Below are 16235 nucleotides of genomic sequence, written 5' to 3'. Positions count from 1 at the left end.
AATGCAACGTAGCACAGCTCTTGTTTCTTCTTATTTTCTTTGATCTCTCTCTCTCTCTTATATATATATATAATAAAAGATCATTTTGTATTTATCCAAGTCTGGGAAAACAGTAAAAATAAATAAATAAATAAATAAAAACATACGTATGTACGTACATACCGTATTATTATTATTATTATCCAGCTAGATTCGCCGCTATTTGCTTGTACCTCTTTTAATATTCTTATACTTTTTTTTTTTTTTGGTTTAGACCATAAAGAAATAATACTAGTTAGTAGTATTAGTATTAGTATTAGTATTAGTGGTGGTGGTAGTCAGTAGTCAATAGTAACAACAACAACAACAACAAAACAGTAAGAAATGGAGTATATTAAACTATCTAGCTGTAAGCTTTTTTATTTATTTTTATTTTTTTATTTTTTTGGATCTAATCCAAAACCATAGTGATAAAATAATAATAATAAAATCAGGGGACCAGTAACGGAATTAGATATTTTCCGCTATACCATTGGATAAAATATATATATTATTCTTGCGTTTATATTATATAGTATAATAGTATTAATAATATTAATGAAGTAATAATCATAAAATATATATATATTTGTATTTGTATAATTTAGAATTTAGAATTTACAATGTGTGTATACATACGCACAGAAAGATATATAGATAGATAGATAGATAGATAGATAGATAGATAGTGAATTGTGAATCACATTACTGTGTTCTTGAGACAGTCAAGTCTAAATCAAATAGGATTTTGTATGATATTTATTTATTTTTGAGGGAATTTGTTTTTACAAGAGCAAATATCAGATCAATAATTAAATTCATCTTTTTTTTTTTTTTTTTTTTTTTTTTTTTTAGATTTTCAAAAAATATTATTAAAAAAAAAGTAGATATAAATGTTTACATTCACATTTACATTTAGGCTGCCCTTAATTACTGTTACTGTTAATATTACTAAGCTTTTCATTATACTATTAATGACATCAGCACTACACACTCTAAAATACGCCTTTACTCTATGATACAGATGCGATTATCATTTATTCTTCTTTAGGCTATAATATCTAGTATGTTACACGGTCTATGTCATTATGCTTATTACAATACTAATTTTTTTTTTTAAAAAAAAGGTCTTGTTTTTATACTAGAACTAGAATATATTTTTATAGCGTCGTTTGGTTGTGCTGTTGGTATTAATTCTTGTTGTTGTTGTTGTTGCTGCTGCTGCTGCTGCTGGAACATTGAATTCCAACGTACCAGACGAAACCTGTCACACTTGAACTTCCTTAACTAATATGGTTTCCGCAACCAGAATGCACAGATATACAATAACAGTAACAGTAACAGTAACAATAACAATAGCAGTAGCAATAAAAAATAAAGAATGAAAGGATCATAAAATAAGAATAAGAACAAAAAGCCGAATTTTCTTCTTATTATTTATTTTGGCTTTAGAGTTGGTTGTGTAATAGTACCAAAGTACACAATCAATACCACTATTACTATTACTATCAGCAAATGGGTGGGTCTGTTTATGTGTTAGAGACCAAACACATACACACACACACACACAATACATAAATGCTCCCCACTATTTTTTTTTTTAAAAAAAAAGAATCTCAGAGGGTCTATTCCTACTTAAGAGCATGTTCAATCCCGCACTAAGGCCAAACCGAGGTTCAGATCCTTTTGGTTTTACACAGCATGGCCTTTTTTTTTAAAAAAAATTATATAGATACTGACCGTGTTCATTTCACGTGATAAGAATCATGTATATAAAACATATAGATTCTGTCAATCGACTGCATAAGATACATACATGTTTATAATAAATACTCGAGGAACGTATATAATCTAAATGCAAAGAAGAAGAAGAAGAAGAAGAAGAAGAAGAACTAACTAGGTAAACTACGCCCACAAACATAAACATAAACATAAACATAAGCGTATAGTCAGATAGATACTATATATACAGTAATGGGGGGGTTTACTAATCCAAATGCTTTAGAGCTTGTTACTGAGATTTTGAATCACAAAAGATATGCATATATATTTTATTGGTACTACATAGTAATTATTTTATATATTTATCCTCTTAGTATTTTTCACAGTCATGCAAGAAGGATCGAGAGTCAATGGATGACATCAACCAATTGTACCTTTTTCACTCTCTCTCTCTCAAGTGCTTTGTGTGATAATACATAAATCCTAATATATATATATATTATATTACTTTTCTTAAAATAATAATATCTTATTTTGAAAGAAGAAGAGAGAAAGAACATCTTGTTTTGTTTTATTTTTTTGACAATTGAAGTTTTGATAAAGCATTCAAAGGAAATGGAATAGTTTCTGCCCTGAAAGTCAGAAATATGACCATATGTTTTTCTGTTCAGAAAAGAAGGAGCCTGGAAAGGTAATTCCAGGAACATAGCCTATACACTCTTTACACTGCTTTTGTGATAATCAACCATTAAGCCAAATATCTATACAAACAGCTACTATCCCCTTTCTTAAATAATGATAAAAAAAAAAGGCCGCTCTCACAGTACATGCGGTTCGGCTCGGTTGGGTGCATTAAATCTCTTGACCATCTCAGACAGAAATCTTATAGCAGCACAACATTTAAATGCAAGACTTATTTTTTTTTTTTGACATTTTTGATATAATTCCTTGTTCTGAAGGATTTGTCATCCCAAGCACTTTAACTCGACTTTAGTAGATCGTGCTGTCAAGTCTGCAATTGACCAGAAGGCGATAAAAACTCTGGTTCCAGTGAGCTAATTGATGAGATGGCTTTATACACAACAAAGGTACCTAGGAAATTATCTATAACTGTATTTACTTCTTTCAATAGAGCTAGACTTGGTATTCTTTAGCAAAACTTATATAGTAGCCAATGACAGGTTTTTCTTTGCGTTTTTTTTTATTTTGTTTTATATGAGATGGATTTTCTAAACGATATATAATGCCTAAAAGAAAGAAAAGAAACAAAGAGTACTACTATATGTATAAAAAAAAAGTAAAGAGACTAGGTACAAGTTTTGTAAGAGGTTCATTTTCTTCTTCTTTTTTCTTCTCGCTGTTGAAATGGCTGAGCTCTACCACTTTCAACGTAGTTAATGATCTCTAATGTACCTCAGTTATAGCTTATGGCCAATCAACGCTATACATTAGTTACTTGTGCTCTCATAAGTCATGCTTCTTATTTTGAAACGATATCTGTCAGATATACATACATCCACAAATTATCCAAATAGGTCCTCTCAGTGTGTCCAGACATTGAGTTTGAATTCATTTTGGGAAGCACTAATTTGAGTCAGATTGTCAAAGCCTGGCTATAAAAAGTAATCACTCCAAAAAAATTACAATGATAATAAAAAAAAATGTGCTTAGTTACCGTTTCCATGCTCTAGAGCACACACTATACACACTATACAACACACACCACACACCATACATTATACATTATATACTTTATATACTTTATATAAACTTATACGTACACAGATATATATATATGTGTGTGTGTGTGTGCTTATTTATTCAATTATTTTTGTGTATACATATATACATATTTATACATAAAAATATAGTCTTTTTGGTATCAAATATCCTTGTCCAACTACCATTTAAATTAGTTTACTATATATATACTTTTTTTTTTAAAAAAAAAATTATTCTGTCACAATAAAATATATAATATATCTTTGAATTAAAGAAAGAAAGGAAATATATATATATATATAAAATAAACGTGTACATTTATATTGCACACAAAAAAAATATATATATAGATAGATAGATAGATAAAGAAGCGATGAGTATATAATAATGTTTTGTATTTGAAAGAAGTGTCTAAAATACCAGGACAAAACATATACGCATATAAAAATAAAGAGGTGGTTACAAGAAGTTGATTATCATAGAATTGGCAATACATTCCATTCCTCAACTGTACAAGGTGGCAAATTTTGTTGAACATTGCAATTTAACTATAAAAAATAAATAAATTAATAATATAGTATAAAATTCCTTTTGTTTTTTTTTCTATATATGTAGAACTACAAAGCAAAGGCCCGTTGTCAATAGCAACAAATATATATATATATATATATATATATTTGTTTCTTCAGACATGTAACTTGATGATATATATAACAATCTAGAAGGATTCTATTTTCAAATAATCTAATTTAATACAACATAATTGAAAATAAATTATATATAAAAAATAAAGTTAATTGTTTTGGTTTTTTTTTATAATGTGTACAAAGAAAGAAAGAGAGAGAGAGGAAGAAGAAGAAAATATATACTACAGTACCCCGGCTCTTCCCCTCCTCATCTGTGTCTTTGTCTTTGTCTTTCTCATACTTGGTCGCATAGACCTCCTCAATTCAATGTACAAAAACACATATATTGATGCAGATGCAAATACAAATACAAATGCAAATACAGGTACAGACAGGTACAAACAGACAGGTACAGGTACTACAGGCACAGGAATTGTCGTTGTGATAAAATATAATAGAAATTAATAATAAAGATCGGCAGGCATTATAGTATAAAGTTAAGAGTAGTAATGGTAGTAATGATAATAATAATGGTAATGGTAATAATTGTGAACAACATCAGAAAAGGGGAACAAACAAAAAGAAGTACATTTTCTTGCCTTTTGTTTGCTATTTGCTAGTTGCTAGTTGAGACACATGTATACATACATATATTGTGTAGATGTTTAAATGTGTGTATCCTATATATTTATAAAGAAACAGAGAGAGAGAGAAAGAGAAAGAGAGAGATATATATATAAAATAAAGAAAGGTACAGTTTCTACTTCTTCTTCTTCTTCTTAATATTGTTCTTTCTTACTTTCTCTCTTTCTCTCTCTGTATGTATGTATGTATGTATGTATGTATGCAATTATATATATATATATATATATATTTGTTCTGTTTTTGTAGGTTTGTGTAAATGTTTATTCAATAGCGATGTGTGTGATGTGGAGGAGGGCGTGCTGCCGTGGGTGCAGGGTATCCGTCGACCTTGTAACCGTCCATGGGAATAGGAACAGACTCGGGTATGACGCGATGATGGTCCGATCGTCCGTTGACTTGTTGCATCATGAGAGCGTGGTTGTTGTTTTCGTTCTGAAGCCTGGTTCGCATTCCCCTGACGCTTCTGATGACATACCAGAGCAAGAGACCAAATACAAAGAGACAGATGATGATGACAAAGACGTAGCGGTTGTTGTGCTTCAGCCAGCTCTCCTGGTTGTCGTTCGAGGATCCGTTGCTGCCGGCATCGAATCCAGTGGCCTCGATGGTTGGTTCGGCAGGGTTGTTGTAGAGAGAAGGCACAATGACTGTTGTAGGTTGAGTCGTGTTGGTGGGTGTGGTCTGATTGACATCCTGCGCCAGCGCAGAGGGAACTTGCCAGAGTCCAAGAGCAAGACCGAGGAAGGCGGTTCTAAGCAAAGATTCTTTGGATAGGGTTGCGAATGATTGCTGATTGTAGACCATCATTATTGAAATTATTACAAATATATAAATTAAATAAAAATTGAATAAAGGTAACAATAATAATAATAATAAAAAACCAGAGAGAAACAAGGGCTTTTTGTTTTTTGTTGTGATTTTTACAGAATAATTATTATATATAAAATTATATAGAATTGTAAATTATAAGAAAAGGAGAGACAGTTCTTGGAAAGTGAAAGGGTTATTTTATTTTCCCTTTTTTTTGCAGATTTTTCTTTTTCGTTTTGTGGGATAAGGAGAAGCGAATACGACGATAGCACCTTGATGGTGGTGGTGATAATTGAGGTGGTTGAAGAGTGTTTGGTTGAAGTAGGTCGGCTAGTTGGCTGAATTGAATGATTTGTTAAACAATTGAACGGTTAGTTGGTTGAATGGTTGAGTGGCGGTAGTTAAGGTGGTCAAGGTGGTCAAGGTGGTGAAGAAGAAAATAAAGGAGAAAAAAAAATGAAGGAATAATAATAAAAAAAAACAAAAAAAAAAAACAAAAATGAAGGAAAGGCAACAAGGAAAAAGAAGTTCCAAAAAATGGTTTGCCCTATTAGATTTTTATTTATTTATTTTGCTTTTATTTGGTGTTTAAAAATAGCTGACTTGAAAATTAATATATTGGATTTTTTTTTTTTATATTTATTTTTATAACTTTATTTTTATATACAGTATTTTTACTTGGTTTTCGGACGTTTTCCAAATTTCTTCGGACCATCTCTTTTTTTTTTTTTTTGGACCATCTCTTTTTAAATCTCAGGCAGCCTCCATTTTAATTTCAGACAAACTTCCTTTTAAAGTGCATCTACCCTCAATGTCATTCACCAGCGTACGAGGGAATTGAAAAAAAAATTACTTTTCATAGTACTTTATTCGATTCCGAATTGACAAAATTTCTAAAATAAGGACTCTAGTTACAAAAAAAGATACACTAAACGAACATACTTTATAAAGCTCATTTTCTACAGCCAAACCGAAACAAATCATTAACAAAAAAACAAAAATAGGCCGGGTATTTTAGGAGCTAATTAAAAGCCAAATGCTTAATGGCAATCGGAATCTTATATGACATTACTCAATTCCCTCGACAATTCCATCGTACGCTGGTGAATGGCAAGAAAAATTGAAATTGTCTGAATTTCCTTCTGTAGATATCTGAAATTAAAATAGAGGCTGTCTGAGATTAAAATAAAAATCGTCCAAAAAAAAGAGATGGTCCGAAAAAAAAATATGGTCCGAAAACCAAGTAAAAATACTGTATATAAAAATAAATCAGCTCAACACAGTTCAATATGGCACAGTACTTTAGAGTACGTAGACTAAATTTCAGTACAATATTATATTATCAATTGATTTGATAATTTGATCTTCTCCTTGCTGTAACAAAGCACAAAAAAAAGGGGGATCTTGACTTTATACAGCATACAGATATTATATTATATTAATAAGAATCTCCTTTTGCTTGTTTCTCTCTTTCTCTTTCTCTCTATTGCACTCCAGACTTGATGGTATTTAATATATGAATTTATTATATCAAAGTACGGCATTTATTGTCTCTTCTTTGCTTCCTCCACCTCAGCAAGGGTAGGCACAGACACCATTGAGCCTTCACGTTGTACAGCTATCGATGCTGCCAAGTTAGCCTCTTCCAGGGCATTGTGCACTCGTTCAAAATACGTTTTTGCTTCAGATCGTACAAGTCCCGCCAGAAAGTAACCCTAACAAACCATGTCAGCCAATCGACTATATATACATGGTATATATCTATACTATCTATGCGTATGTATGCTGTATAAAATATTCATTGATTCATTATTATTATTTTTGATTTACTGATTTACTGATTTATATTTATATAGGTTACCACAAATGTATCGCCAGCTCCTGTTGTATCCTTGACCGGCACCTTTCTACTCGGCACCTCAAAGTCGCGAATCTCGCCCTGGTCTCTGAATTTTCCCACAACGCCCTCTCCACCCAATGTTACCACAACACCCTGCATTGTCTTGAACCGATTGAATAACTCTCCGGCAATCTCCAAGCCTGTGGACGACGATAATGATACATTGCCGCCAAATTCCCGGCAGAGATCTTCGGCCTCGTGTTCGTTGACCACCAATACAGAAACCTTGTCGAATGGAAAGCTGTCCAGGATACCTCGCGTAAGCGGAGCTGGATTAAAAAGCACCGAAAGTCCTACAAGCACATCCCCCCATCATAATAATAATAATAAAAGAAGTATAAACAGACACAGACCGGGCAGACGTAAAGAATCCAGGCACCAGAAGATATTGTTTATAGTGGTAACGTTAACACCATCATCGCCAAGAAGAGTAATAATAGTAATAGCAATAATAATAATTATTTATTTATTTTTTAAAAAAAGATAAAAAAAATAAAGGCATGAGCAACAATACCATTTTAAGGATCAACCGAAGAACCTTGTAATACTTCTTTTATATTTTATATATTTTATATATCTTATATACAATTCATGTTTTTATAATTTACCTTTGTCTGCTGCAAGTCTCATCATCTCACCACCTTTGCTAATCTCATTCTGTTGAACAATCCAATCTCCAGGGCCAAATTGCGAAAGAAGTCCATCAAATTCCTTGGGATCGTAGGTACCGTTTGTACCTGGAAACAACATGATAGCATTATCACCGGTCTCTTGGCTGACTTGAATTAATGCTCGACCATTATTCTAAAAAAGGTACTTTTTGTTCATTAAACTGTGGATCGAATACCCTCCCCTCCCCTCTCTCCTCCTCCCCTACCCTACCCTTCTCTGCTTCTCCTATGCTCTTTCCTTCCCTTTCCACCCCCCCCCCCTTTTTTTTTGTTTCTCTCTCTCTCTCTCTTTACTCACTTACTCACTCACTCCCTCACTCACTCCCCCCAATATATATATATATATGAAATTGTCAATTACCTCGTCTTCGGCCAGTTTAGTAAGTGACATATCAATTCCCTGCTCACTCATATAATCACGGACCTAATTTTGTATACATTTGTAGATATACATATTTGGTTTACAGCAAATTATATACAAAGATACGCATACATATACACATGCGTATGCATATACATGCAAGTAAAACAGGATATAATAAAATTTTAATATAAATTAATCTTGTATTCTTTTTTGCGTTTTCCTTCTTTCTTTGCTTCTTGTTTTGTCCTTACCCAAAGTGCATCTTTTCCAATCTTGCCAGCATGATAGATTTTTCCACCTGCCTAGTAACCACAATACCCAAAATAATAATAATAATAGAATGACCGTAAAGATCAACGATTAATTAACTTTGATCCTATTTTATAATATAACTCTTATTTCTTCTTTTTCTTGCTTTGTAGTACCTTGGCCAATGCAGCAGATTGATTTGCGCCTATAATACACCACACTTTATTTAACAGTCCATTCTAATATACCACCTTAAAACACCATCTTTATAGATATATAATAAGATAATACCTTTGCCACCTGCACGCATGGTATAGCTGCTTGAAGACAATGTCTCTCCAGATTTACAGATATGTGGCACAGTAAAGAACTCGTCAATGTTTATCGAGCCATAATTGAGAATCTTGCCGACCATTGTTATGATTTAATATGTTCGTAGATTATTATTATTTATTATTGGCACAAGAAAATGTACTTGTTTACAATCTGTAAAAAGATATGCTTGAAAAAAAAACTAACAAGAGAAAGAAAGAGAAAGAAAGGAAACAATAACGCGTTTGTTATTAGTAAGTTATATAGACGTTCGTTTTATTTTACTTTATAAAAATAAAGAGAAAGATGGGGTAGAAGGAAACGGACTAACAAGCGGTATACAAAACGTATTGCGACTAAAAGACGTATTATCAGAATCCCAGAAGAGTCAACATGAACCAAAATTCATCTTTAATGTATGTACACTATATAGATATATATATATATATTACTATTTTTTCCCACCCTTCTTGTGTTGTGCTGTGTTGAGTTTAAGTTGAGTTGAGTTGGGCTAAGAAGTTATTTTCAAATACCTTCTTTTATATATATGTGTATTATAAAAGAAGAAGGAAAAGAAGAAGGAAATCAAAGAGGTTAAAAACTAGAAGAATAAATAAATAAAAGAGCTTATTATTTATTATTATTATTACTGTTATCCACACACAAATACATTCAATTGATATGCACTTAATGGAGCAGTCTACAAACAGTCACCAATGCTTTATAGACTGGAGTCCAAGGCACATGACCATCAAGGAAATATAATGCAAATGCAAATGCAATTGCAAATGCGATGAGATAACATAATCACTGGCTTTTATTTTTATTGTCATTATTACTATTAGATTACATAATGTCAAGTATATTCCAAATCCTTAAAGAGCACAAAGATAGGAATAAAGAGGATGTTTTTGTTGGGCTTTTCATTTGACTAAACTACATCTTTGTACCTGAATAAATGTGGTACCTGAGACTAATGAAAGGATTCTTACACACACACACATGTTTGAATGACGCAAACGAAAGAGATAGAGAGAAAGGAATAGTAGTGTACACAGACACAGAGACATATGTATATGCATAAAATTGTCAATTATATATATATATATATATACATATATGTAAAAAGAAAAAAAAATCGCCCGTTTATTTTACAGCCATTCCCATACACATACCCATATTCTTACTCTTACTCTTACTATTATTCACTCTCTCTTTCTCTCTTTCTCTTGTTCTTTGCCTTTACATAACTACTCATTGCCATGATTGCTCCAATCACTGGAAAATTCCGTAAACAAATCATCAGAGACATTTCAATCTCTCTCACACTTGGTGCAGCCGGTGGTGCAGCCTGGTGGAACCTCTATCACCTTCCAAATGTTCACGCCCGCGATTCGTATTATGCCAAGCTCGAAGCCTCCAAGAAGCAATAGATAAAATAAAAGGATAAGCAAAATAAAGAAAGAAAGAAAATAGCTGACATATCTTAGTCATGATGATTGGAAACTACTCTTAAAATACCAAAACCTTTCTTGTGTCTATGCATTCTATTTTGTAAATAAATATACTAATTATATAATACAAATGATGGCTTTAATAAAGAATGAATTACTCAATTCAAGTCGATTCAATCCAACTTGTTCTACTATAATGTGTTTCAATTCAAAGCGTTTCAATTTGACTTTTTTTTTTTAAAAAAAAACAAAAACAAAAACAAAATTCGAGGTATATACGTGTGTGCGTTTGATTATAATCACACAGACAACACAGTGATATCCAGGCTGTGATAATTCAATTGGAATGGCGGGAAAACTCGGGCTTTGCAAAATCGTACGATTTGTCTGTAGATTAGTAAGGGCAAGTAAGGTAAGTATAATGGAAAGTAAGCCAAGGCGTGGCTGGTTGGTCGGTTGTTTGGTCTGTTGCTTGGAATATATCATGGTTTCCAGGACAACCAAAATTTTAAACATTTTAAAGTAAACATATAATGTATATATATTAAGCGTTGTCATGGCAAATTAAAGAGACTTTTGTATCAAGTATAAAAATCATGAGATTTTTGTTGGCATGGAAACCAATGGTTTAAACTTCTTTTTTCTCTTTTTTTTTTAACTTTACCGAACTAATTATGTGACTGTCTGTCCGGTGTCCGATTTTTGTTGTTGTTGATGTGGTTTTCTGATTCATGGTCATTATAGTTTAACGCACTTGTACACCCACAAAAAGGGTTTTTTATTTTATTTCGTACTCTTGGCGGAAACGATTATAAATTACTTTTATTTATTTATTTTTCAAGGAGTTTATAATTTTTATTACATGTAATATTAGCCTTTGAAATTATTGAAAAGATATATTGATACATGTAGCTCAAAATAGAAATATATTAGTCTATAGTAATTAAGGGATTTTTGTTTTTAAAAAGAAAAGGATGCATTCTTTACTTGGATAGATTGTACTTCCTGATGTCGATATATGGCGATGCTTTAAAAAAAATAATTAGAAAACAAAAAGAGATAATGAATTGAATTGAATTGAATTGAATAACGAATGAATGAATAGCATAGAATAATGAAAGTAAGGAAGTAAGTGGAATTAGAGAGAGGGAGAAAGAGATCATTCGTATTTCTCTCAAATCTACTTTATTCTTCTTTCCGATAAACAACGGCATCATTTACACATCACCAAGCTTACGGAGAGTTTTTTCTTCTTCTTCTTGTTACTCATGGACACCAGAAATATTAGGTAGAATTGTATCTAATATGTACAAACCAGACTGTACAACTATATCATTATCACTATTACTATAGATGATAGTGTCTACACCAATTCTTGTCTAAATATAAGCATTTATATATATATATATATTCTTCGTTTCCAGAAAGTAGTAGTAATATGTTTTCTACTACTTTTTTTTCTTCATTTCTTCATTTCTTTTTGCGCACATAAAAACAGAAACACGTTTGTGGGGTACTAAATTAATGAGATCTCTTATATATAGATTATGTTTTCTATGTGGATTTTTTGGTGTAATTAGCTTATTCAACCATCTATATATTAAGGTCTTTGATGACATTTAGTATATACGTTTGTGCATTTTTGCATGTGTTTACTTGTTTTGCTACAACGAGAGAGATAGAGAGATATTTATTATCAGAAACCAGTCTGTGTATTTATATATAATTATGTTTTTTTTTTCTTTTTTTTTCTTGCGTGTTGTGTTGTATATTGCGCGGTGTGACTTGTGGTGGGTAAAAGTGAAAGTGAAAAAGAAGATAGATGTGATATAAATATAAAAGTGACATTTTTTTTGGCTTTTTGGGTTTCATTTTTACCAAAATTTGTAGATAAAAACGAAAAACAAATAGTACAAAAAAGAAAAGGGTTCGTCTGATAGTAGTAGTGGTAGTGGTAGTGGTAGTAGTAGCAGTAGTAATAGTTGCTTCTGCTGCTTCTGTTTCTGCTGCTGCTGCTGTTGTGGTTATAGTTATTGCTGATTTTTCTTTAATAATTGATAATATTATTTTTCATTTTTTAATCGACAATGTTGATCTTGACACTCTCGGTAGATACAATCTTTCCACGACGGAGCTGAACATTTTCAACGAAGCTGACGGCATACGATCCGGGCTTGGTGGTCTTAGGGACGGTCCATACGTTGCTATGGGTAACGTACTTGTCGTTTTTGGCAGTAACGGGGCTGTAGTTTTGTTGTTGTTGTTGTTGGATAGTTTGTTGGTTTGTGTAGATTTTATGATAGGTGAATAAATGTAGTATAGTGTTTTTGTAAGATAAATGAATTAATTAGTAAAATAAATAAAGGTCAAACGATAAATTATACACATGATCGTGAATAATTAGATATATAAAGCATACCATGTGCTGTGCATAGTGGCAAGCTTTCCTTGGATCTTGTTACCAGATCTCTTGTGGAATTCGGTCTTCAGGCTAATAGCCTTACCCATGGAGGTTCCGCCTATTACAGACAAGAAAAGGTTTAAGAAGAAAGTTCATAGGTCATAGATCATTTTGTATATCCATTTTGCTTACCTGAGATAAGAGGCTGCATAATGTACTTGACGGTAATCTTCTCGCCTGCACGAATGTTCTGTCCACTCTTGGGAGATTGGATTTTGATAAATTGGAGCTGAGAGTAGATGTCAGCCGCAACGGTCTGCAAAAGGACGAGCAAGAGGAGGGCGCTAAAGACAAAGGACTTTGACAGAGAAACCATAGTGATATTGTATATATTTATATTGGTCTTAAGAAGAAAAAAGTGAAAAATAAAATATATGAAGAAGAAGAGAAAAAAAAGGAGAGAACAAAGAAGCAGAAAAAATAAATAAAATATATATAGAAATATATATTATTTATTATATATTGTATATTGTATATATAGACAGAAAAAAAATTATATTCAATCGAAGCACAAGAATAGGTAGATTTGGTTCAAAAGAACCCACACGCTGTTGAGCCAAAAATAGAGTCGAGTGCAAAAAGGCATCTTCCAGTTGTTACAAATCCCCTTTCTAGTAATTCTTGTTTGTTTTTTTTCCCTGGGTTCTTTTCGTTGTATTAAGGCAAATTTCAATGTGACACAAATCCTCTTCAAAAATACAAAAATATAAACTTCAACTTCTTTTATAAACTCTTTATCCGCTCCGTTCCAAAGAACCAAAAAGAAATCCATAAAATAAATAGATAATTATATACTAATCAGGAACTTGAAGGCAGTAGTATCCATAGTGACATTTACTGCTGGTCTTGCTATTGGTATTGGTATTGATATTGGTATTAGTATTGGTCTTACAGTCACACCAGGTAAGGTCTGTGCCGTCCATTAGTTCTATTCAATGTACTCTAATACAAATATATTTATATATAATCATGGGCTAAGGCTCTCTTCTATTTCTATCTCTTTCTCTCCCTCTCTCGTTACCTTTTCTATATGTTTATGCCCATATAATTGGTTATGATTTTAGTCCAAAATCTACCTCTTCATTAATAAGTGATAGCTGATGTATATTTAACAGGGTCGTAGTTACACATTGCACACGATCTTTGTTTAATAAGTAAAAATAAAATAAAATGTAATCAATCAATCATCGGCGCCATAAAAATCTAATAAAATAAAATAAAAACCAATATTACAAGTTTACAGAAAAACAATGCAAAAGCAGAAATGATATATATAAATATATATAAAAACCAATCAATCAATTAAACAATTATCTGAAGGAGTTGAATTTAACCGGAACATTTTTGGAGACCACTCATATTTCAACCCGAACAAAATTATATGTATATATAAAAGAGTATATATATATATATATATATATGCATGTATGTATGTACGCATGCAAACAAGTATGTAGAGAGAGAGAGAGAGTGTATGTGTGTGTGTGTGTTTATGCTTATATTTCCTTATTCATTTATTCACATCATATCATATTGAGTGTGCGCGCAACGGCGATAAAATAAAAAGGAAATTTGTATATATATATATATATATTGCCAAGAGAACGAGGTTACTCAAATCAGGCTTTAAGCAAAAGCTTTCCGGTTGTCTTTCTGCTCTCGATATCCAGATGAGCCTGTTTAGCATCTTTAAGATCGTAGATCTTGTGGATGTGTATCTTGATGTGTCCAGCTTCCAAGAGTTCCCACAATTCACCAAACCACTTGTTCACCTCCTCTCTCGAACCCAAGTAGTTGTACAAGGCTGGGCGCATCAGCTTAACGTTCTTCTTGGACAAAATAGCGATGTTGATCTACAAACATAAAATTATGAAAATAAGGTTATTACAGCACAAATAGACAGGTAGTAAAAAAAAGATAGCCGATAAAATGTATATCTTTTATCTTTTATAAAAAACTATTCTTGTTTTTGTTCTTGGTCTTATATAAAAAATACTTACGGGAGGAACTGTTCCAGAAGCATTTCCAAATGAAATAACTGTACCCAGACGACGGACAGCCTCGAGTGAGTCCGAAAAGGTGGCCTTTCCAACACCGTCAAGGACAGCATGACAACCCAAACCGCCAGTAATCTCATTGACACGCTCAACGGTATTTTCTTCGTTGGTATTGATGACAAACTCTGCGCCATTTTCAAGGGCAATCTTAGCTTTCTCGTTGGAGCTTACTGTACCGATAACATGGGCTCCCAGGTGCTTGCACATCTGGCAAAGAAGAAGACCGACACCTCCTGCAGCCGCGTGCACAAGAATATAGTCTAACCAACTCTAGTTCAGTACCCCGTTTCTGAATTCAATTACAACACACAGCTATATATACTTTTACTTTATTTTATTTTATTTTTACTTTATTTATTTAAATTATATTCGATTGTATTATTTACCTCCTTTCTTGACGGGATAACCATCACGCACCATGGTCCATGCTGTTAGGCCCTGGAGTACTGAAGCAGCAGCAGTCTCATAAGACACATTGTCAGATAATTTGACAACTGAAATTGGCTCAGCCTTGCTGTATTCGGCATAGGTGTCTCCTCCCAAGTAAACCACTCTGTCGCCAACCTTAAAGTTAGTAACACCTGGTCCGACTTCAACAACTTCACCAGCACTAAGAAAATTGTAGATATAGGCATTATTATTATTATTATTATTATAATTATAATTATTAAAAATCAATCAATGAATTCAAATTCTTGACAGTATTTTACCTTTCTTTACCAACCACCAAAGGTGTGGGCAAAGGGTAGAGACCAGAGCGATGATAGGTATCAATATAGTTAACACCTTTTTTTTTAAAAAAAAAATTAAAATAATTAGATAAATCTTCAACTTCTTTTATATACAGACATGTATATTGTGTTTGAAGTGCGCGTCTTTGATACTTACCGATAATGTGGTTTCTAATGACTAAATTCTTTTGGTCAGCCTTGGGAATGGGGACTTGCTTGTACTGAAGAACTTCGGGACCTCCATGCTTCTCGACAACTACGGCGTTCATTGTAGACATATTTCTTGTGTAGAGTGTTTGTTTGTAAAGTAAACTTGATGGGGAACGAATGAGATGAACAACAGGACGCTTAAATACTGTTTTAAACATTTAGAGAAAAAAAATTGAAGGTGTCTTAATTTGTCAGCAGCCCTGCAAAAAAAAATAAAAAAATAAAAAATTACAATGGAATCCAAATGAGACCCTCAAATTAAATACACAACAGCAAAAAAACA

General features: G+C 32.3%; 6 protein-coding genes across 6 annotated transcripts; 2 read left to right on the top strand and 4 right to left on the bottom strand.

The window, feature by feature from the left end:
- Nucleotides 1–1992: 1992 nt before the first annotated feature.
- On the top strand, nucleotides 1993–3359 carry PHYBLDRAFT_169781 (hypothetical protein; the record flags this gene model as incomplete). Its single annotated transcript, XM_018436161.1, has 5 exons — nucleotides 1993–2085; nucleotides 2115–2170; nucleotides 2333–2431; nucleotides 2700–2790; nucleotides 3276–3359. The coding sequence occupies 5 exons, from the start codon at nucleotides 1993–1995 to the stop codon at nucleotides 3357–3359; spliced, it is 423 nt and encodes a 140-aa protein (XP_018289904.1).
- A 579-nt stretch (nucleotides 3360–3938) lies between these two features.
- PHYBLDRAFT_73492 (hypothetical protein) lies at nucleotides 3939–5540 on the bottom strand (the record flags this gene model as incomplete). Its single annotated transcript, XM_018442866.1, has 3 exons — nucleotides 3939–4010; nucleotides 4340–4506; nucleotides 5069–5540. The coding sequence occupies 3 exons, from the start codon at nucleotides 5538–5540 to the stop codon at nucleotides 3939–3941; spliced, it is 711 nt and encodes a 236-aa protein (XP_018289903.1).
- A 1547-nt stretch (nucleotides 5541–7087) lies between these two features.
- PHYBLDRAFT_169779 (hypothetical protein) lies at nucleotides 7088–9142 on the bottom strand (the record flags this gene model as incomplete). The annotated part of the gene is made up of 7 exons (XM_018436160.1): nucleotides 7088–7258; nucleotides 7405–7736; nucleotides 8052–8247; nucleotides 8476–8538; nucleotides 8730–8780; nucleotides 8904–8932; nucleotides 9019–9142. 7 exons carry the CDS (start codon nucleotides 9140–9142, stop codon nucleotides 7088–7090), a joined length of 966 nt encoding a protein of 321 aa, XP_018289902.1.
- Nucleotides 9143–10203: 1061 nt separating this feature from the next.
- COX7A (subunit VIIa of cytochrome c oxidase) lies at nucleotides 10204–10673 on the top strand. The gene has a single exon (XM_018429051.1). The coding sequence runs from the start codon at nucleotides 10302–10304 to the stop codon at nucleotides 10470–10472; it is 171 nt and encodes a 56-aa protein (XP_018289901.1). The 5' UTR covers nucleotides 10204–10301; the 3' UTR covers nucleotides 10473–10673.
- Nucleotides 10674–12156: 1483 nt separating this feature from the next.
- Nucleotides 12157–13326, bottom strand: PHYBLDRAFT_181888 (hypothetical protein). The gene is made up of 3 exons (XM_018438536.1): nucleotides 13087–13326; nucleotides 12913–13012; nucleotides 12157–12736 (listed from the first exon to the last, which is right to left on the bottom strand). Exons 1-3 carry the CDS (start codon nucleotides 13268–13270, stop codon nucleotides 12571–12573), a joined length of 450 nt encoding a protein of 149 aa, XP_018289900.1. The 5' UTR covers nucleotides 13271–13326; the 3' UTR covers nucleotides 12157–12570.
- A 1247-nt stretch (nucleotides 13327–14573) lies between these two features.
- Nucleotides 14574–16011, bottom strand: PHYBLDRAFT_146839 (hypothetical protein; the record flags this gene model as incomplete). Its single annotated transcript, XM_018431736.1, has 5 exons — nucleotides 14574–14807; nucleotides 14955–15271; nucleotides 15398–15621; nucleotides 15722–15797; nucleotides 15900–16011. 5 exons carry the CDS (start codon nucleotides 16009–16011, stop codon nucleotides 14574–14576), a joined length of 963 nt encoding a protein of 320 aa, XP_018289899.1.
- Between the last annotated feature and the right edge of the window lie 224 nt (nucleotides 16012–16235).

This window comes from Phycomyces blakesleeanus, assembly GCF_001638985.1.
Source record: "Phycomyces blakesleeanus NRRL 1555(-) unplaced genomic scaffold PHYBLscaffold_14, whole genome shotgun sequence".
NCBI lineage: Eukaryota > Fungi > Mucoromycota > Mucoromycetes > Mucorales > Phycomycetaceae > Phycomyces > Phycomyces blakesleeanus.
The sequence above is the reverse complement of the archived record's forward strand: the minus strand, read 5'-3'. Positions and strand labels throughout refer to the sequence as shown.

Coding starts and splice junctions, on each gene's coding strand:
- COX7A (XM_018429051.1), top strand. CDS start 10,302: ATGATTGCTCCAATCACTGGAAAATTCCGTAAACAAATCATCAGAGAC.
- PHYBLDRAFT_181888 (XM_018438536.1), bottom strand. CDS start 13,270: ATGGTTTCTCTGTCAAAGTCCTTTGTCTTTAGCGCCCTCCTCTTGCTC. Junction 13,013..13,086: donor TATGCAGCCTCTTATCTCAG/GTAAGCAAAATG, acceptor TGTCTGTAATAG/GCGGAACCTCCATGGGTAAG. Junction 12,737..12,912: donor GCCACTATGCACAGCACATG/GTATGCTTTATA, acceptor ACAAAACTACAG/CCCCGTTACTGCCAAAAACG.